General features: G+C 52.7%; 1 protein-coding gene across 1 annotated transcript in view; it reads left to right on the top strand.

Moving 5' to 3' along the window:
• Positions 1 to 21,450, top strand: part of TOGARAM2 (TOG array regulator of axonemal microtubules 2) — a 58,900-nt gene that overhangs the window by 34,237 nt on the left and 3,213 nt on the right. The window contains exons 10-20 of the mRNA XM_032845855.1: positions 169 to 319; positions 526 to 687; positions 2,821 to 2,971; positions 3,114 to 3,219; positions 4,049 to 4,284; positions 6,032 to 6,190; positions 10,273 to 10,390; positions 10,746 to 10,840; positions 12,312 to 12,504; positions 13,349 to 13,565; positions 20,587 to 20,673. Of these exons, the coding sequence (XP_032701746.1) occupies positions 169 to 319; positions 526 to 687; positions 2,821 to 2,971; positions 3,114 to 3,219; positions 4,049 to 4,284; positions 6,032 to 6,190; positions 10,273 to 10,390; positions 10,746 to 10,840; positions 12,312 to 12,504; positions 13,349 to 13,565; positions 20,587 to 20,673 (1,675 nt within the window). The remainder of the gene's footprint in view (positions 1 to 168; positions 320 to 525; positions 688 to 2,820; positions 2,972 to 3,113; positions 3,220 to 4,048; positions 4,285 to 6,031; positions 6,191 to 10,272; positions 10,391 to 10,745; positions 10,841 to 12,311; positions 12,505 to 13,348; positions 13,566 to 20,586; positions 20,674 to 21,450) is intronic.

Genomic DNA, 21,450 nt, shown 5'->3' with positions numbered 1-21,450 from the left:
CTCCCTGCTCCGTGGCAGTCTTCTGGGAGCAAGTTCTTGGTCATTTTGTTCACTCCCAGAAGAGCAATGGCACGTAGGAGCCACTCACACTCCTGATTGAATAAATGCAGGTACAGAAGACACCGGTGGGTCCTCAAGGTAACAGAGTTTGCCTTGACCTTCTGCCAGATCCAGGTGACCATCTCCAAGTCTGCCCAGGAGAAGATGCGGCTGAGGCAGATGAAGGAGATGGAGGTGCTCCAGAGGGCAGAGGAGCTGGAGAGGAGGAGGGAGCTTGCTTCCCAGAGCCTGGCCTCCCGCAGAGTCCTGATGAAGGAAGGTACCTGGGCACCCAGGGGCAGGATCCCCTCAGGCTGGGGCGATGTCTTGGCCAACCCCTAGATGAGAGAGGGGTTAGCCACAGCTCCTGATGCTACCCATCTGGACAGTGGACTGGGAGCCACTAATGGGCCCACATCCAGAGGAGGACTGGGGCCAAGGACAGGCAGGACCAGCGCCGTTCTAGGACTTCCTCTGTCTCCACAGGCCTCCTTCCCCTCCGGGGCAGTGGGACCATATCTGTGCCCACGGGGCTGAGCAGCCCACGCAGAAACATTGGTGGTATCCTGAGGAAGCGGGCCAACCGGGCCTCGCTGCCCAGCATCCCTGTCAGCAAGCGGGAGCCCAGCTTTGCCCGCCATGCTTCAGGTAGGGCCCAGCTGACTGGCTGGGGGACATGTGTCCGTCTCGCTGTGCAGCCTTGGGATGCTTTGAAGTATGGAAAGGTGACCTGGGCCACTCTACTTTTTCCCATTACCTGTGTTAGAGTAGACGGCAGCCTGAGGTGTGATCACCCTGCCAGAGAACTAGGGATAGTGTGGGAGTCAAAAGTATCAGTGGGCCAGACTGGGGGTCTGGGGAATTGCAACTGGAATTACTGGTAGAAGAGCAGGTGTGCCCAGCCCAGGACATGTCCTAGAGGCCTCACTAGTGCACCAGGACCAGAGATGACGGGGAGAAGCATTCCCGAAAGTGGCTGGAAACATCGGAAAGAGGAAGAGAGGGGTCCGGGAAGACCTTGGGCTCCTGAAGTTTGCCTCGTGAAATGCCAGGGTTGGATAGGGCTGATTCCCGCTGGGGATCCCAGGATCCAAAATTTCTGTGGGATGGTGCCAAGGCACAAAGAGGCTCTGACCCCATTCTACCAGAGAAGCTTCGATTTTGCCTCATTTTTTAATATATTGGGCACCCACCTGACCTTTCAGTTGTGAAAGATTTTGCTACTAAAGGACATTTGAAAACAACCAGTCTGACTCAGAGTTTCTTTAAGCGTGGGCCGTGGTGGGACTATAGTGAGAGAACAGAACATCATTTTAGTGCCAGAAATAATACTGACTCATCCTTCTTTTCCGTTCTCTTTCTGTCCCTTTGATTCTGTCAAGTAGAAAGTCTGAATTCAGTGTCAGTCGTGAGCAGCCCTCTCAGGCTTGGAAATCTGCTTTTTAAACAAAGAGATCTTCCTTCCAGCTTGAGTCATCCGAAGCTGGTTACAATTTGATCACTGGAGTTTATAAAGTCCTTTTACTTCTATTGCAAATATCCTGTCCTTTGACAAATAATATTTGTTTGCCAGTCATGGTAGTGACATAGATATCCCTTTACGATAAACTTATTTAAGTCTTTGAAAAGTGGATTGGCTTGAAGAAAAATGCCATTAAATAAAATTACAGGTAATTAAGAGACATGGCAAGAGGTCGTGAAAGTGGTGATTGAATGGTGGCTACTCAGGAGATAATGGTCTGTATAATCTACCCCACTCATTTTAGAGTCAACAGAACTGAGACCCAGAGACCCAAAGTCACCTGAATTTACTTAAGGTGATGTTGGCCCATGGGGCCTAAGATTGTGGCTAATGACTCTTGTCCAATGGCAAAGCTGAGAAGAGAATCCGGGAATGAGGTGTTCGGTCTTGGCTTTAAGTAAAGGATTGCCCTGCCTAGGACCTGCTGTGTGGGCTGCCTGGACCTTCATGCTGGTGGAGAAGAGAAGTAGCCAGGAAGCGAGGTGTGGCAGTGATAGCTCTGGGTTCAGAGGAGACCCTGTTGTCATGGCTCTGGTGATGGAGATGCTGAGGGGCTGTGGGTGGGGACCCCCACCCCGCTGTGCCTCAGAGGCCTTGATGATGTGTTTTGGGCACTGGAGCAGATAGATGGCTAAACTCCCTTCCTGTTCCACTAGGATTTTATGATTCTAGCACCTGTCCCCATAGAAGGGGAGCCTAGAAAGCATGACCTGAGTTTTAAACAGCATCCCTGCTTGTTGGCAGTCCCTGCCACATCTTGACCACACAGCACCCCCCCTTAGCCGCGTTGTCTCTTTCGAGGTTTCGCTGCCCCCTCTTCTTCCTTTGGGCCACTTCCCTGCCTTGCCCGTGGGCGACTTCACAAAGGATAGAGAGTGGGGAGGAAGGAGAAGAAGCCGGTAACACAGGCTCCTGGGTGGGGATGAGGTTAGGACACCACCAGTGTGAAGAGGGGTTCCCTCCTTGCAGACTGACAAGCCTCACCCAACCACAGATAGGGCATGGTGGGCTTTGTCACGTGGCCTCAAGCAGCGTATCACAGGTGGGCTTGTTTAGAACCATCAGGATGGCAGGGCTGGGTGGAAAAGGCCAAAAAGAGCTAGAACTTTCGAAGGTGTCTGCGGCTCTGCAGCAGGGGACGCACAGACCCTGCCCTCTCAGCCCCAGCCAGTCCCTTCTCTGAGCACACCTCGTGTCAGGCCAGGCCTGAGTCTTCCTGCTGAAACATGCCGTGTTTCTTTTCTTTTCTGTGAGGGCAGCCAACTCATTACCTGCGGTGCTTACCTTGGGGTCTCCTGAGTGGGAAGAAGAGGAAAAGTTGGATCCTAGAACCTTTAAGGAGTTGAGGCCTTTCTCGAACCCTGAGCTGGGGCTGATGGATGCTCTCCAGTGCCTGGAGAGCAGCGACTGGTGAGGGGACCCCTTCTCCTGACCCCAGCTGCCTGCCTCCCCTGTGGCAGGGGAGGGGTGGCAGGGGCACCCCTGGTCTGCACAGGGAGCGGGGCTCCTCCCTCTGCAGCTGCCAGTGACGGGCCTGGAACTCGCTTCTCAGGCAGACGAAGGAGAAGGGCCTGCTGAGTGTCCAGCGCCTGGCGCTCTGTCATTCAGACGTCCTTGCTGGGAGGCTACACGACGTGTCCTTGGCTGTGACTGGAGAGGTGAGTCCACCTAGACAGCCTGTGTCCTGTGTGCTGTCCCCACCCTGCAGGGCAGGCAGTCCCCCCTTCCCAGGTGCCACTGCTCAGTGTGGTTCACACGGCAGTCACGGAGGGGCCATGGCTCCTGAGAACGTGGTATCCCCTGCTTATATCTTAGCCCTTAGCCATGGACGTGGGAGGTAGCCGCCCATGTCTCAGATTGGAAAACTGGGGCTTGGGGTTTCCTTGTTTCTAATCTCTGGGCATTGAAACAGCCAGAGTCCTGTAAGCCTGTTTGTCCCAGCCCTGTGCTGTCCTCTGCACTCAGATGCCGGACGAGAGGGGCTGCAATGTTTGGGGCTAGATCTCTAGCTTCAAGGAAGTTGTAACATTTCCCAAGGATTTTCTCCCCTGGGGCTGGGGCGGGGGACCTAGACCAGCCAGAGAGGCACTGAGATGCATTTTCCCACACGTGGAGGCCAGGCCCCTTCTTGGGAATATTGTTCCAGGGGTGGGGATGAGGTTGAGCGCGGGGCGGCTTGTGAAGACTAAATCCAACATTATTTGTAAAAATACTTTGAAGACAAAATGTTGCACAGATTTCAGATGTTCAAATTTTAAATTTCAGGTAGAATTAATAACTCTGGTGATGACAATAGCATTTTTAAAAAAACGGGACTATTTTGTCCAGAGCTACTGCATGACTTTGTTTCCAGTCCGGCGAGGCCTTGGCCTGCAGGGAGGGCGGCGGCGGCAGGAGACCTTGGGGATGTGGTCCTTTCTTAGATGTTCTGGAGCCCTTGGCAAGGTCCAGCAGTCCTGGATGCTCCCTGTCCCATCTCTTTCCTAGGTCACCAACCTCCGTTCCAAAGTGTCCCGCCTGGCCATCAGCACCCTAGGGGCCCTCTTCCGGGCCTTGAAGAAGAACATGGACCAGGAGGCTGAAGAGATCGCTCGTTGCCTGCTTCAGAAGATGGGGAACACCAGCGAGTTCATTCAGAGAGCTGCCAACCGCTCCCTGGGGGCCATGGTGGAGAACGTGACCCCCGCCCGCTCTCTGGTGGCCCTTACCTCTGCAGGCATCTAGTATGTGGTGGCTTGTTGTCAGAGGGGTGGGTTGGGAAGGTAAGGCATGAGGAGAGGTCTGGGGCTGGGAGAGGAGCAGGCAAATGGGGCGGGTCCTCACACATGTGGCTGGCGGGGAGGAAAACCCCTGCTTCCTGGTGTGCTTCTCTCCCACCTTTCTTAAGCCGGGTTGGGGATAAGGAGTCGAGCTCGGGGCAGCCCTAAGCCTCAGCTGCAAGGGGAGAGCGCTGTGTTCTGTTCAAGGCTGGGGAGTTCAGAGCGTCCGTGGTGACATCCCTCGAGACGGGGCTGAGAGCCCACCTGCGGCCCATGTGCCTCTCTCAGGCGACGGGCGTTCTTTCTGATGAAATCAAGGTTGTGAGCAGAGCAAGGCCCACAATCTCGCTCTAGCTCACACCTCTTGGCCTTTTTCTGGGGAGGAGGAAGGTGCTGGCCTACTGAGGGAACCTTTCTGCAGCCAGATTTGCTTTCACCTTGTTGAAAAACCCAAACTAAAGGAAAACCAAAACCATTTCCCAAAGCCTTTATCCCACGGGGCCACACCACCACACCCCAGAGGCAGTCGTGATACAGATGCAGGAGGCTTCTGGGAAAGACCCCAGGGCACGTGACAGCAGCTGGCCAGACTTCTCTAGCTGCCCTGCAGCCCAGTGGGAAGGGTGAGGGGCTCTGGAGTCACGTGGCCTGGGTTCACATCCTGGATTGTTACTGAACTCTGGACTCAGTTTCATCATCTGTAAAATGGGAATGATAGGGGTGCATTCCTCCTCCAAGTGTGAGGAGTAAATGAATTGCTTCATGAAAGGGCACTAAGAGCTGTGCCTGCTTTTACTGTAACATTTATGGACCGTTGACTGTGGCTGCCACTAACTGGGGAGAAATTAACTGTACTTTTTTTCTGGATTCCTCCCTTTACTCAGCTTCCTCACCTGCAAAAATGACACTAACAGTGGCATGTGGGGTCGAACAGCTGGCAGATGGGGGTGTTTGGCCGGGCGCCTGGCTCTGAGGCTATGCTCATTACAAGCTGAGGCAACTGATCATTGTTGCAAGAAGCAGGGTCAGGTGTCTAATGAACTGTTGAAAGGGGTGAAAAAGAAACAAGTGACATTCTGATGGGTTTCTCTTGTAAGATTTCAGGTTCTTCCTGTTAGGGTTACCATATCACCCATGGATCCCCTGTCTCTCCTTCCCGTCTCAGTTCACTTCAACAAACGCAGTTAGCTCCCACTAAGTGTGGGCTTGTGCCTGGCACCCACAGGGCACAGGATTCCACGGGGTAGGGAAGGAATCTTGGTGCCAGCTCTCCAGGAGCTCCTTGCCTGCCGGGGAGCCCCAGGGGCACACCTGTACTTCTCAGGGGACCAGGACAGCACTAGCCCCAAGTAACATTCTGCCGAGGGGGCTGGGGAGGGCAGAGAAGGAGATGGGGGTTGGATAGGATCTTTCTGGGTGGAGAAAAGTTGGGGAAGGCAAACACAGGCTCAGGAAGGCCCAGAGGTGGTGAGCACCTGTGTGTGTGCCGAGCACCACGAGGCTGTAGGAGCTCCTTCTTCCTTCTCCCATCCTTACATTGTCATCCTGGGTTCTGTGATTAGGACATGACTGCTCTTTCTTAGAAGATCCCCTGTGGCCCCATGAGAGATTTTGGAGCCCATCATGGCATGGAGCATGGAGGCACAATTGTAGGTCCACGATTCCTGGTCTGAGCCAGTCCCTTGACTGGGATTGTATTTTTTTTTTTCAGCCACCGAAACCCCTTAGTCCGGAAATGCACTGCTGAGCACCTCTCAACCGTCCTGGAGCAGATAGGCGCTGAGAAGCTTCTCTCCGGCACCAGGGACAGCACAGAGATGCTGGTGCACAACCTGGTGAGGCTGGCCCAGGACTCCAACCAGGACACCAGGTGATGCGGGCTCAGGGGTCCGGGGGCTCCTACCTGCCAGCCCAGGTCATGTAAGGTGACCAGCCAGCCCCAAGGGCCCCGCCCAGTTTGGTGTGGCCATGGGAGGGACAATCAGACAGACCGCAGCTGTGTCCTTCCCTTATGGCCGCCATCCATCTTTCTCTGCTGGCATAGAGGAATGGCCAACACTGCCCGCCTCTGGTTCTCCCTCTGTCGCCGCTGCTCTCACTTGGTTCCTGACCCGCCTCAGCTCCATCCTCTGAAAGGCCATTCATTCTTTTCAAGGGTAGTGAGCTGATCATGCTTCCTTATTACGGACAGTGCAGGGAATAAGGATTAGGCCTCTGCTACCCTAGGTGGGGTGGACAGATAATAAACAAATAAATTATTAGGATCATTTCAGAGAGAGAGATAAGGGGTCTCTTAGAGAGAAGAGCACCACGGTGGAGAATGGGGTGACAGGGACTGTGATTGAGAGTCAGGGGAGATCCTCCGGAGGAGTGACATTGGAGTTGAGAGCAGGTGGGCGAGCAGGAGCCAGCTCACTGGGGGTCTGGGGTGCGAGGGTCCCAGCAAAGGAGATGTACAAAGGCCCCCCTGGATGGGAGCATGCTCGGGGCTCTGGGAGGAGGAAGGTGGGGCTGCATGGCACCCGGCGAGTGCCGCAGAGCAGATAGGCGATGCGTGGGACAGGGCAGGGCTCAGCCGGGCAGGGCCCCTTGGGCTGCGTTCAGGAGGGAGGATTTGGCTGGGGTGTGACCAGAAGCCACCAGAGAGGATCTTCATTCAGTAGGAGTACGAGGAGATGTTCAACAGTGTGAAGCAGGAGAGTGCTGGAACCTGGTCAACAGTCTTGGAAAGCTAGGGTTACGGTCCAGTCAATTACACCCATCAGTTCCCGGGACACTACAGCCTCATGGCATCCGGTAGTGCTCCTCGGGGGCATGTCCCCCTTGCCTGCTGGGCTTCCACACCGGCCCAGGGGCGCTCTCCCCACAGCAGCTGTGCTCACACGTGTGCTCCCTGGCGGAGCCCAGGAAGAATCCCTGGGTGTATTCCTTGGGGCAGGACTGAGGTCAGGGGCCTGTGTCCTACTAAGTGGCCTGAGCATCATGGGGAACTCTTGAGCTCGCCGCACCCCTCCTGCTAGGCCAGGGCCCGAACCCGAGCGACCTTACAGTGTCGGGAGTTCTGATTTTTATTGATCCAATGGGTAAAAGTGCCAGCTCATTATGATTTCTGAGTGTTTCTTCCCCCTGGTTACTAGAGTTTGTGCGTCTTTTTTTCTTTTCTTTTCTTTTTAAAAGATTTTTATTTATTTATTTATTTATTTGGCAGAGAGAGACAGCTAGAGAGGAAATCCAAGCAGCAGGAGTGAGAGTGGGAGAGGGAGAAGTGGCTTCCTGCAGACGAGGGAGCCCAGTGTGGGGCTCGATCCCAGGACCCCAGGATCATGACCTGAGCTGAAGGCAGACGTTTAATGACTGAGCCACCCAGCTGCCCCTAGAGTTTGTGTGTCTTTGAATGTTTGCTGCCTTCTTGATTTAAAAAAAAAAAAAAAATCTTTCTTGTGGCTCATTAGAGGATTGATAGTCAGGGAGGGGACCAGGAGGGAGAAGGGACACCAGACAGATGGTGACTCTCCCGTCCCTGCCAGGGGTGCTGGAGGCTAGCAGAAGGGAGGGGAGAGCTGGAATGGGGTGTCTTCTGAAGGCAGAGCCAACAGGATGTGGGTGGTGAGGATTTCAAAGAGAAATCAAAGATGATGCTTGGGCTTTTAAACTGAACAAGTGGGTAAATGACAGTGTCATTTACTGAAATGAGGAACATTGGTGGGGAACTAGAAGGTCCTGCTTGATTTCTTTGTAGTTGTTGGGAGGGGGATGGACATCGAGATCTACTGTCTCTCCAGCTGGAGTGTCCCCCTCCAGTCTGACCTGTCACTTTGCTGGTGTTGACGACATTCCACTTTCCTTCTTGGCACCTGTGCTTCCAGTATCCGTGGCCCTACCGTCCCTAGTTCCTCTCTTTCTCTGTGGCCGCCTCTCTGCCTGCCTGCCCTCCGGATGTAGATGGCCACAGGACTGTCTTCATTCTTGTCCTCCTCTTACAACTTTCCCTGAGTACTGTTACCACTTTGTGGCCCCGGCCACGGCAACTCTGATGCTTCCGTAGGGTCTCCCTCCAGCCCACCCCTTCTCTGAGCATCAGTGCTTCTCCTCTAAGGCCTCTGGAGGACCCGTCCCTGCTATCAAATGTCCCACTGTCATCTTCGGTGCAGAGTTTCCCTAAATGAACCCACTGCCTTCTCCCCAAGCCTGTTTCTCTGGCTGTGTTCCTTCCACTGTTAAAAGTCACTGTTATTTACTGAGTCATCTAAGATGCAGAGCAGGGACCTTCATACTTCGTTGATTCTAAGACACACAATTCCCCCCACGTTTTAATATCTTACAATCAGAGCGTCTCACAGTGGCTGCTGGCCATGAAGCAGTTTTGATTTGGGTTTTACTCTCTGCACATTCTCAAACCCAGTCATTACTGCTCATAGCATAAACCTTCAAATTGAAGTTTGCATCATAGAAACTAAACTAGGAGCCTTTCTTTGCTCGTTAGTCTTTTATATTTATTTTAAGAAGTCACTGTGGATGCTCTGTGGGACTTGTTGAGTTTAATTACTCCCTAAAATGCCTCAGAAATATTACGCTATTCTTCGGCATTGAAATGAAAAGTTACAGTGTATGAGAAGAGGCACAGAACCAGAGTGATGGGATGTAAATTCGATATTAATGCAAATAGTCACAGAAGGAACAACCAAAATTCTGCACTTCCTTACCGGGCAACCACCAAGTAGATTAGCCAGCCTAAGGAAGGAGGGGCACTGCCCACGAGTGACGTTATCTCTGTTTCTGAGATGATACACGAAAGTGTTGTCTTCGCAATGGGGCAGTGTCATTGAATGCAATGGAAATTGCCAGTGCTTTCTATTTCTGTTTTTCCTCAGGGGAAAATAAATCAACGGTGCATTTTATAATCAATGGAGTCTTGGGTTGAGGGAAATATGACGTAGATATATGCTTCCTGCTTCACTCAGCTACCAAGCCCTGCAGTTTCCACTTTCTTAGTAGGTCCTGAGTCTGACCTCCTGTTCTTCCTCCCACACTATAGTCTGATTTCAGGACTTCATCCTCTCTTGCCTGGACTATCCTGGTGGCCTCTTAGCAGGTCTCCTGGCCCCCCACCTGCTGTCAGAGACATTTTCACTAAAGTGCGAATCTGGTCATTCCACAGCTTCCCACTATCTGCACGTTAAAGCCCAGCTTCTTCACATTTCCAGAAATTGGGTCATACCTTCTCCCTTTCCTCTCTCACATCCAGGCCCTGCCTGCTGTTTTCCAAACACACACTTGCCAACGTGTCGGATTATCTTGCAGACCCTGGAATGAACCCCCACCTCCACCCCCTTACTCCCCGATCCCATCCCACTTGGGAACTCCTACTCCTCTTTCAAGTTCCAATGTAAGGGTCACCTGTTCTATGAAGCCCTCTTTGATTTCCTCCCCCAGCCACTGCTGTTTGCTATGTGGAGCTGATCACTCTCTCCCATAGTGCCCCCTTGCCCCCTTCCTCAGACTTCTAGATGCCCCATACTAGAAGAAGTTAAGTACATCTTGGTATAGTCATCTAATGGAATAAATCCACTAAAAAGGATGACATGGGAAGATGATGAATGATGAAGTGAAAAAAAGCCAGAGGCAAGTTATATGTACGTTCTGGTATCAACAAAAATATTTATGCATCAAAAAGGCTACAAGAAAATGTGTAAAAATTAATAACTTTTAATTAATTTAATTAATAATTAATAAAAATTAATAGTGGTTTTCTCTTGGTAATGGGGTTATGGATGATGTTTATTCCTTTATGTATCTAGTTTTTAACTGTCTTAATTAGCAATTATTGTCTTAATTAGAAAAAGTATTAAAAAACTCTTTTACTACAATTACAAAACCTCTGTAAATCTGTAAAGCGGATTTATGATGCACTTCTATGGCTGTTTCTTCATCCCTCTCTTTCTCCTGTGGCAGGTTTTATGGCCGCAAGATGGTGAATATCTTGATGTCGAATACGAAGTTTGATGCCTTTCTGAAGCAGAGCCTCCCGTCTCACGACCTGCGGAAGGTCATGGTGGCTATTAAGCAGCGGGTGAGTTGGTGGCTTGAGCAGGTAGGGGGGGGTGTGGGGTGTGGGGGAGGTCAGAGCTGAGCCGGTCAGGGGAGTGGGCTGTGCATTCCAGAGATTCCAGCCAGATGGGATAAGGGTGATTTCCTTCGCCTGTGCTTGGACCTGGCTCTGTCCCTCTCTGCCATTGTGCCTTGAGCCATCCTGGGCGTCCACACTGTCCCCCGTTAAATGGGGATCTTGACCCCTGCCGTGACTACCAGTGGTCTGGAATGCTCACTTGTGCCCTCAGAAGCTCTTGCTGTGGTCTAGCCCGGGGTGGCCGGCAGTTCCCCAGAGGGCCACCCCTGTGGCTCATGTTCCGTGTGCCTTTCTCCAGGGACTAGAAGATAGTGACGGACTTCCATCTGCCAAGGGCCGCAAGGTGTCGAGGAGTCTGGTGCTGAGTGAGAACGGGCTGCGCGGCGAGGACGGGTATGGCTGCTCTTGTCTCTCTGGGGCTCCACATCCAAGGCTGCCGACAGAGATGGCCCGCTGGCCCTGGGCCAGGGGTGCCTCTGGGAGTCTCTGTGGATCTGGGCTACGGCGGAGACCTAGTTGGGTCTGCAGCACTCATCGGTGAATTTGGTCTCAGGGATACCAAATCCTGGGTTGGGAGGCACTTGCCAGCAGAGGCTGGTTTCTGCAGTCCTGCGGAGTGGGAGCAATGCCGTTAGTCGGTGCGGGCGCGCTGCCGGCCAGGCTCCCTGCCTGAGCTCAGCGCTTCTCCGCCCACTTGGAGCTGCACACACATCCTATGGCCATCAGTGCGGCCTGGGGTGAATTTAGAGGCAGAGTTGGGACAAGGCGGATGCAGGGAACGGGCAGAGAGGCTGGAGGATGTGTGCTGGGAGGAGCAGAAACCAAGCAGAACCTCCGTGGTCACCGATGTGCCTGAAACTCAAAATTCTTCTCTGGTGCTCGGGGAGGACCCCTCTGAACACCTTAGCAGGCGCCCAGGGAAGCCCCCACCACCTGCTCGAGGTTAGCTTCCTGCTCTCGCCCCTACACACAGTCTCCCTTTGCTTATGCTACACCGCCTGCACCCAGAACATGCCTATTTATTCTGCAGGATTCCCCAAGACTCACATCACTGTCGCCTTCCCCCAGAGGCTGTCTCTGACACTCTGTGCTCTGTTCTTCAGTCCTCTGTCAGCCCCCTGGGCTTACCTGCCTCTGTTGGTCTGAGAGCGCCTTAAGGCAAAGAATGTGTCTCTCACCTCACTTGTCCTCAGTGCCCACGACAGCTCTTGGCACTCAGTGGGCACGCCGCGGGGACTGGAGGCATGCATGACAGCATGGTTGATGTTGGGCTCTGTCAGAGGGGACTTGCCATGTAGGCCACGTGCTCGAAGAGCCAGGTTCTGAGCTGGTTGTGGGGGGTAGGCGTCCTTTATGGAACCGCTCTCTTGCTGGCTGGACTGGGCCAGAGGCTGTGGTAGATGTGTGCTCTCAGCGGGAGAGAATAGGGCATAACCTTTCCCTGGTCCCTGGAGAAGTATGAACAGGCTGAGGTAACTGGGGATCAGGATAAAGGCACGTGGTGAAATCCTCCCTCACTCTTAGCTTAAATGTGTGGTCACCCTTCGGTGGACTCCCACCTCTCACTCCCACACCAGCAGCCCCCCGCTTCATGTGTTTTCTGAAAAGAGAAAAAAGGCAGGAAGAGAGAACCCTGTCCCCTGGCAAAAGGACAGGGCTCTGGACAAGCTTGTTGTTGTCCCCGGAGGAAAGGGGATTTCCAGAGTTCCAGGGCCGGAGTCCTCAAGCGGCAGGTGGAGAAGCTGGGGGTGGGCCAAGCTGCAGGTGACACTCTTGTCTGGTCTCACCTTCTGTGGGAGGAGCATGGGACAAGAGGCACAGACATCCTCTGGGTCTGCCTGGGTCAGAAGTCCCTTCCCCACAGGCTCAGCTCCAACGGCCCGCGGCTGGCGGGGCTACGCTCCTCCGTGCGCAGTGGCCTCCAGGTGGCGGAGAAGCTTCGGGAGCTGACGAGGCTGCTGGAGGCCAAAGAGTACCAGTCTCGGATGGAAGGCGTGGGACGGCTTCTCGAGCACTGCAAGACCACGCCAGAGCTCATCACCGCCAATCTGGTCCAGGTGAGAGCTGTCCCGTCTCTCTCCTGGGGGTGCAGCTTCAATCTGGAAAACTCAGGACAGAGTGGGACATGGTGCCAGATGCCTCCAGGTGCACCTGCTATCTAGTCGCCTTGGTAACGCTTTGAGATTGTCTGGAAGCAGCCGAGGGGGCAAAGGCCCTGCCTCCTGCCAGGCACCTGGGATCACCCAGAGATGTCTTGGGCATTTCTCATCCCTTCAGCACAGTTGTAGCAAGGAGGGTAGAGGTAGAGGATGCCACGGTTGACGGCTGCTCCTGATCCAGCCAGGCGCATGATATGCTGGGTGGTGGAGTATGTGGTTGCCAGGCGATGGGGCCAGGATGGTTGGGCAGGTGGGCTGGGAGGCCGGCCAGATGCTTGCTTCTTCCAGGATCGAGGCTGAGGATTGTTAAGCCATGTAGCACAGTAGTTCGGACACGGGCCTGAAGTTAGCAGACCGGGGCGTCCTTCCAAGTTCCCTACTAAGCTGTGCAATCCAGGGCAAATCACTTACCCTCTTTCTGCCTCAGTTTTTGCTTTGTTTTAAATGGTAAGCTGGGGATGGGAACACATGCCTCACGGTTAAGATCATTCCACCAGAGTGCAGGGAACCCCTAACGAGATGTTCTAGAGGCTTCGATGCAATGAATGCTCAGTACGTGGTGGTTCTTCCCCTCTTGCCCTCCTTCCCTTTTGAGCTCCTCATCACTGAGAATGTTCTGGTACAGGCTGGATGACCCTGTCGGGGAGGCAGGAGGAATCCCTGCCGAGGGTGGCTAGTGGGGTCATGGGCTTCCTGCCCAGCCTGGGTTCCCACGGGCTCTTGGTTTCTGTTCCCTCAATAGGTTTTTGATGCTTTCACCCCAAGGCTTCAGGATTCCAACAAGAAAGTGAACCAGTGGGCCCTGGAGTCCTTTGCCAAGATGATCCCCCTCCTCAAAGAAAGCTTACACCCCATGCTGCTCTCCATCATCGTTGCTGTTGCAGACAACCTCAACTCCAAGAACTCAGGGATTTATGCCGCCGCGGTGACGGTGCTGGACGCCATGATTGAGAATCTGGGTGAGCCTCCCGCCTCAGCCCTGCTTGGCTCCGGTAGGAGCAGCCTCTCTCCCTGAGCTCACCCTTCCTGCTGGGAATCAGCAGAGTGCAGATAGGCACTGGGGGCTCTCAGGCCAAATGTTTCTCTGAAGTCTACATAGGACAGGGGTGGGCAGCCCAGGACCTGGCTGGCAGGCTTTCCCATGTCACATCCACCCAGGTGTCCTAGATGGCAGTGTGGAGGAGACGTGTAGACGATCTCGTCTTCCCTTCTCATAGTACATGTGACAGAAATGACTTCCCCAGGGTCACACAGTCTCGCAGTGATGGAGCCAACCGAACACTGAAGGAAAAATAAGTGCAGATTTCAGGGAAGAAGCTGGAGGTGTCGCCAGTGGTGCTTTTAGACATAGGGATGATAGCCGTGGGGGTGGCTTCTGTCCTCACAGCAGAGCAAGCCTGCTGGAGAGGACAGAGTGGACGGGCAGGTGGGCCACCTTGAATGTCTGGTATAGGGATCGGGCTGGGATCCCATTGGCTTTTGAGCGTGGAACAGATGAGAGCTGTCTTTGAGGAAGACTGTTTGGGGCCAGGGCTCAGGGTGGGAGGAATCTGGGTGAGGAATAGGTGGTGAGGGTTGGGGGTGGAATGAAAAGGGAAAAAGGAGTGAGCTGGGGGGGAGACGTGAGGAACGGCGAGAGCTTCTCAGATCCTGTGTGCTTCGCACTAACACATCTTGGTTCTCCAACATTATTAGGTGGGATTTGGGAGCATCTACTTTTGCTCTTCATTTCTTTCTTAGCTGCTCAGAAGGTGATACTTGGTATGTCTAGGACACAGGCCAAAGTGCAGGTGCACATGGGACATAGCACACGAGCAGTCGTGTCCAGACCAGAGTGACCCTGAGTTTTCAAAAACCCCCCTTGCCACGATGTAAGGTTCTCACATCTGAGAACCGCCCATGTTGGCCTTGTTGCCGTGTGTCCCAATGAGCACAGAGCCACATCCTGCCTTTAGGACCCACAGGGCATCCCCGTGGTGAGGCTGCGAACCTTGCCAGGCACCCCTCCCCTCCCAGCGCCCACGCCCCTGCAGGAACCCAGCTCCCTGGGGCTGGATGGCAGCTGTGTCCTTGGCTGAAGCTTCCAGAAGCAGCTTTAGTTACAAACCAAAGGCCTGGTCAGGCCCTTCTCTGCCTTTCAGAGTTCATAAATACTGTCAATTTCCTCTCTTCATCTCAAAGGGAATTTATGATTTGCTGAGTTTGTTGCTGTAGAACAAACAATATAAATCCAGCTTTAAATTACGGCTTGTTCTCAGTGTTGCTCTGGGTAAGTGAGATTGCTGTTGCCAATAACCAAGGCTCTTGGTAAATCATTGCAGGCCCTGGATTTATTGGGAAAACCTGCACCAAGCAAAACAGGCTTTAACTGTTTGAAGAAGCTAAGCACCCTTGTTGGGGCGAGGCACTTTTAACCCTTCCTTCTCCGGTGTTAGGGGTTCCAATTTCTGCCACTGGGCCACCATCCTAGAGCACGCTGGAGCTCTGGAGTTTTGGGCTGCAGAATCTGGTGTCTCACGTTGTCACAGGACTTGGGCCTTCCCTACCTGGGCCCTGCTGTACCCACCTGGGCTGGCCGCCCTGGAAAGGGGGTCTGGGGCTAGCCTGCTTTGGGGATCTGTCCACACCTTGAGTTAGGCTGTGGCTTCCAGGAAGATGCCTTGATTTGTCCCTTCCTCCTGGGACAGGATCTCCTTGGAAATGGCTGACGATGCCCCCTCTGGACCCTCAGCCAGAGGATCTGATGTGGGGAGAATGGAGGCAGGCAGGAGGGGCACTGTTTTCCTCTCTACTCCTTAGGTCAGTATTAGGCTGCAGTGGAATGTTGTTGGCCTCAAAGTGTTGGAGGGAGCCCAGTAAATCCCTGGCAAAAAGCACCTGTGGGGCCCAGAGGGTAAAGCACAGGGTCTTGGCTCTTGGTTGTTTTGAGGAGGTGTTGCAGTGGGCTCTTGGGGCCACGTGGCTGTGCTCTGAGCCATATCCACTCCACCCAATGAGCCACCTGGGTTTTGGAAGTTTTTTTTTTTCTTAAGATCTTATTTATTTATTTGCAAGTGAGAGCATGAGTATATGGAGGGGGTGGATGGCAGAGGGAGAGGGAGAAGCAGACTCCCCACTGAGCAGGACACCCCCCCCCCCCGCCGGGACCAGGGAGCTCCTAGGACCCTGGGATCACGACCCGAGCCAAAGGCAGACACTTAGCTGACTGAGCCACCTGGGTGCCCCTGGAAGTGTTTTTAAACTATGAAGTGACTTGCTGGTTTATGTATCCATGAAGAGCAGAAGTGGAGGGGTTTAGATTGCCAGGAAGTACCATCACTGCCAAGGAGTACCTAGGGTAGAATCAGGCTCTCTCTGGGAATGGTTCTCATCTGCCTGGAATGATCTGAGTCTGATCTGCAGAAGGAGAAATGGATTAAGTCACTAAACTTCCCAGTGTCCCAGGGGATTGGGTGGTAGAAGCAGAGATTGGGGTAGCAGTGGCAGAAGAGAAGGGGTGTAAATCTTTCTTCCCATTTCACCCAAAAGGAGCCTAGTGGCTCCAGTCTACCCTCAGCCTCCTGAGGCCCCTCCTGGAAGTGGCTTGGAGCCCTTTGAGCAGAGGGAGTTTCTCTCAAGCCTAGTGTCATCCGCCTCAAGGGATTCCAGCTCCAGACTGGAGAGGAACCATGGAAAGCTGTGAAATCTTCAATGTGGAGAGTCACAAAGGAATGGCTCAGCACGCCATGGTTTGTTCCCCACTCAATGGGGGCCATGGGGATCAGGAACACAGCCAGGGTAGTCCAACTTCTGGCACAAAGTCCAGATGTCACAGCCAAATCATGAGGTTGGCTTTCTAGGCGAGCTCTTACGGTCCCTCTTGATTCTGGATAAGATGACTCATCAGCCACCCCATCTCTTCCAGTTCCGTGGTCTTCCCGAGGTTTATGGGGCAGGTGGTGTCGTGGTCCACAGAGCAGGTGGGGATTTCTGCCCACATCCCATTTTTGGGACATGGTAAGGAAGGAGATATGTGGGTACCTTGCTCCCTGACCTGTGCCCTTCATTACTGCCTGCCTGGGAGCCTCTCCAGAAAGGGGCCGGGAGGGGCATCCTTTCTACTCAGCACCAAGATCTTCTGATTTCAGGGGAGTTATTCTGGGGATCAAGACATTTCCTGAGCAGACTGGCTGGTTCTGTCTTTGGGCCCTGTTACCAGGTTAGCTACAGAAGAAACGTCACTAATTAAAACTTCAGGCTGCTGACAGCCCACCCCCTCCTGGTCAGACTGAGCATCAAAAGGAGTTCTCTTAATTTAGTGCAGCCCTCCACCAGTGCTGGAGAGAGCAGATAAGCTCGGAAATGGGCAGCTTCAGATCTACTTTTGCTAATTTGCTCTGCTGTCTCTGAATTCATTATCTTATACAAATCATATGACCAGCATGGTATTGTTCAGGGAATTTAGAAATTCATCCATGATGCCCCTCTAGTGTACCAGCTGTTTAAAAATCTCTCTTTTCTTTCTTGTCTACATGTGTACACATTTCCCTGGTTAAAGATTGGAATGTAAATACAATTTAGACTTTGCTTCTTTCATTTAACTAACCAGTTTTTCATGCTACCATGCAGACTTCCTACTTAGCTTAGAAATAGAAAGTTTGTTTTCCACCACGTAAAAGTCATACTTGTTCATGACTGAGAAAATGGAACATACAAAGCACTGGGAAGGAAAAATTTGAAAGGCCCTCATCTTCAGTCTCAACTTCTGGGAGAGACCATTATTAACGTTTGGCACTTTTCATTTCAGATATTTTTTCTGTGCCTATTTGTGTCGAGTCGTGATGATATCACACGTTTAAATTTGCATCCTGCTTTAAAAAAAGCAGAGCGCAAGCATTTACATATGATTACACACTTGAGTCACTTTGAACAGCTCTGGCCCATGCCTAGGCCTTAGTTTGCATTTTTCTGTTTAAATAGATCGTTTCCACTTCTCCTGCAGTGAGTGGACCTACTTTTGGCGGCTGTGTGACAGATTCAGAGTCCTGTGCTTATTACCAGGGGTCCACTTGGACCCCAGTTTCTTTGCTGTCACTATCCACGCTACCATAATTTTTACTCTTTTAAAAGTTCTTCTCTGGCTTCCCACGAGCCTGAGGATGATGTGGCCTGGTGGCTGTAGGGCTTGGCTGCATGGGGCAGGTGGGAGGCCCTGTAGACCTCTCCCCACTTGCAGAGAGGGAAGGCAAGGCTCAGGGAAGACAGGGTGTGTGGCCTGCAAGGCGTGGCTGTTTTCCCAAGGTCTCATGGCTTTGCTTGTCCTTGTGTGTGGGCAGCACCAAGGCCAGCTCTTGTTCCCTTGGGGCAAAGAAGAGGAGCCCATGAAAAAGCTGGGCAAACATAGCATGGATTTTTAAGGTTTCTGAAGTTAGATTCCAGCCCTCTTTTTAAAAAAATTTTATTTTATTTTTCGGTGCTCCAAGATTCATTGTTTATGTGCTACACCCAGTGCTCCATGCAGTATGTGCCTCTTAATGGTCTTTCCACCATTCAGGTTGCTGGGCTTTGGGAGCATTTTGGGGAAATAATAGTAAACAGGGGCAACAGTAACTCATACTTACATAGTAATTATACTCAGGGCACTATCCGAAGCATCATGACATGAGAACAGCTCTAGGAGGAAGATATGCATATTAGCATCTTTTTTAGATGGGTAAACGAAGGTAGAGGTTTTGTCCAATGTCAACACAGAGAAATATGGAAGAGCCAAGGATTCAGTCCAGGCGACCCGGACCCAGAGCCCACACCCCTCACCGTATGCTTTCCCGCCACCCATTAAACCTGGGTGTGACCTGGAAGCAAGCCATCACTGCAGAAGCAGGCAGAGGGAGAGAGGCCAGTAACTCGGGGCGTGAAGCTCTGGGGTTTATAAACGAGCTCGGGCATGCTTAATGTCTCTGCTTTAACACTCCCTATAGTCCTGGAGCATTTATTGAGCACTTGTTGTGTGCCAGGCACATGGGAGCACGGTCTGGCACAGATGTCTGCTGGATGTGCATTTTCAAGTAGTCCCCAAGTTCTCCACTTCCCTCTGGCTCTGCGAGGCCACAGCAGCCACCAGGAGGCGGGAGATCCATCTGTGTCCAGAAAATGTTCTGGACTGAGTGTTGTTGGGGAAAGCAAGGAGGCAGAAGTCCTTGTCCTTAGGGGCGAGCTTGTGGCTAATGATGGGCGTGGGACAAATAGAAGCACCTGGAAAAAAATAATGCAGGTGATGTTGATGTAAAAACCTATTCTTACATAATTACAGATTTACCAAGGCACCCTGAGACTGCTTCCTGCTGACTGCAATATTCTAGAGTCTGGCCTTCCTTTTCTTTCCCAGAACAAATTATTTTAAAGTCTATTGCCTAACTTATGGATGATGCTTTTTTTCTTTTCTTTTCTTTCTTTCTTTCTTTCCTTTTTTCTTTCTTTTTTTGAGAGAGAGAGAGAGAGGATAAGCAGGCAAAGGGGCAGAGGGAGAGGAAGAAACAGACTCACTGGTGAGCAGGGAGCCCGACGCAGGGTTCGATCCCAGGACCCTGAGATCATGACCTGAGCTGAAGGCAGACGCTTAACCGACTGAGCCACTCCGTGGCTCCCTGTGGATGGCACTTTTGCAAGCAGCAGGGATGTATGTGGTGTACACGGGGACATTTTTCTCCTCTGTGCTCCTTACAGCTCTCAGGAGGAGAACAAGGGAAGTAGGGATGAGCTCTTAGCTAGAATTGTTGCCTGGCAGGAAAAGGGAAGTTTAATTGCAAATCCAGGGGGATGCTGAGATATTTGAGGGATCCAGAGAAGGGGGAATTTGCCTGGAAAGGCTTCCTCAGGTGGGTCTCTAATCTCTGTATCCTGCTGAGAGACACCTGGCCTTGAGTGGGTCAGCCCCTGGGGTCCTAGGACACACTTTCCGGGGGGGCATCTGTGGTAACGCCCACACAGACCTCCATGACAGGTGTGGGGAGGCCCCACGGCCACATCCCTGAAAAGTGGTTTTATTACTTGAACTCACTCCCATGGAGTTGTGCGGGGATGGCAGTGGCAGCGTCAGGAGTGGGTGTATATCCTCTAGGTGATCTTGCCTTCCCTAGGTAAAGAGCTGCTTTCCTCACCTTGTATGTCTCTGTGAGGAATGCGGGACTTCAAGTGCAATCGTTTGAGAAACCAAAAGACATCAGCCAGAACGGGGAAGAAGGAGTCGTTCCTAAGTTCAGCACCTATGGGATCCTGCTGGAGTTGGCTTTAGAAATACAATCCAAGAATGCCAGGGGGCTTCATCATCCCCCACCCTAGTTGCCTGTGGTTTCACCATCGGTGGTTCATTGTAGTAAGCGCTTCTTCAACATCGGAGTGGGGACATCCCCAGGCCTTAGGCTGAGCAGCAGGGAGAGCTGGCTCCTGGGACTGGGTGTGTCTGAGTGCCGGGTGGGGGTCGGGGTGTGGTGACAATTTAAAAAAAAGGGGGTAAAAATCCATCTTTCCCCCAACCCTCCTGAAGCGTGGGGTTGAGGCATGTGGAGGGTAAACTTTCTTGTCCTTACAAGGATGCGGTCTGGACCCAAGTCTCACGCAGGGAGGTTACATATAAACTATTGAGAGCTAACACATGCCCCCTGCGAATGTCCTCCTCCTACCCAAACAGAGCCCACCAGAAGCTTCTGCTGCTGGAAGGGTGACCAGCCTCCTGGTTTGCCCAAGACTGTGGGCAAGCCCTGTTTTGCCCCCAAACTCAGCAATTTTGAGGAAGGACAGACAGTAGGAACCAGACCTGTGGGAGTAAGTGAAACCCGTTTGGGAGCCAGGGCAACTGTCCCGGGCCACTCACGGGTCCCCAGACACCCCACTGTGACCCAGAGAATTTAATGCAGCTCCATGACGGACCTCCTTCCCTGTGTGGGTAGGGACCGTCGCTTGGGCCACAGCATCATGGCCACTGACACCCTCCTTCTCTTCCAGACAATCTCTGCCTCCTACAAGTGTTTGCTGGGCGGGTGCGCTTCCTGAGTGGCCGCTCGGTTCTTGATGTCACAGATCGTCTGTCCGGTGAGCGTCCCCGAAGCCTCTTGCCCCAGCCTTCTAGTCAGCCTCCTGGCATGGAGCTGAACCACCCAGTCTCTTAGATGCCCCCAAATAATCCAATAATCCTCACAGGCCTTTTAAAAATTTTCTCTAATCTGCTTTTTAAAAAATAATTCCCACATTACCAGAAGATAATCTTTGGTTTGGACCGAAATGGGGCAGGTTGGTACATACACAAAACAGTTTTTAAGAAACGAGGATGCACTTCTTTGCAAACAGGACTTCGGCTAGCCCATAGGGTACCTTTGTGTGAATCAGAAAAATCCTCAGCTCTTCTGGGTGGACCCTGGCTTACGGGTGTGGGGCTTGGTCAGCGGCAGCCCCATGGTGAGCATGAGCGCTGCCCTTTCTTGGGTGTGCACAGCCCTCAAAGCAGGGCACAGCCTGGATGCCAGCCCTACCTGGCCCCTTTGCCAGGCGCCCAGATCCGTGCGGTGCAGGCCTGGGGCTCTGGCCCGAGTCTGCTCTGCTTTGTTCAGGCTTTGGCTGAAGAAAGCTTGAGCTGATGTCTGCTCTGAGTTTGCAGTCTGGAGTGATTTTATTCCAGGCCTGAAACCTCCTGTGGCCCTTGAGGGGGGTGAGATGGGATGGACACAGGCTTCATGGCGGACAGACCCATTTGCCGCACGTGAACTCTGGTCTTGGGCAGGTTACTTAACCCGGCTTTCTCATCTTTCCTGCCTCCCGTTCTTGGGAAGGTCCCATCCAGGAAGGAGGCAGAAGGACTCTGTTCTCTAGACT

The sequence above is a fragment of the Lontra canadensis genome, unplaced genomic scaffold (assembly GCF_010015895.1).
Source record: "Lontra canadensis isolate GAN:19392208 unplaced genomic scaffold, GSC_riverotter_1.0 scaffold170, whole genome shotgun sequence".
Taxonomy (NCBI): domain Eukaryota; kingdom Metazoa; phylum Chordata; class Mammalia; order Carnivora; family Mustelidae; genus Lontra; species Lontra canadensis.
Note: the sequence above shows the minus strand (reverse complement) of the source record. Positions and strands in the feature narration are given on the sequence as shown.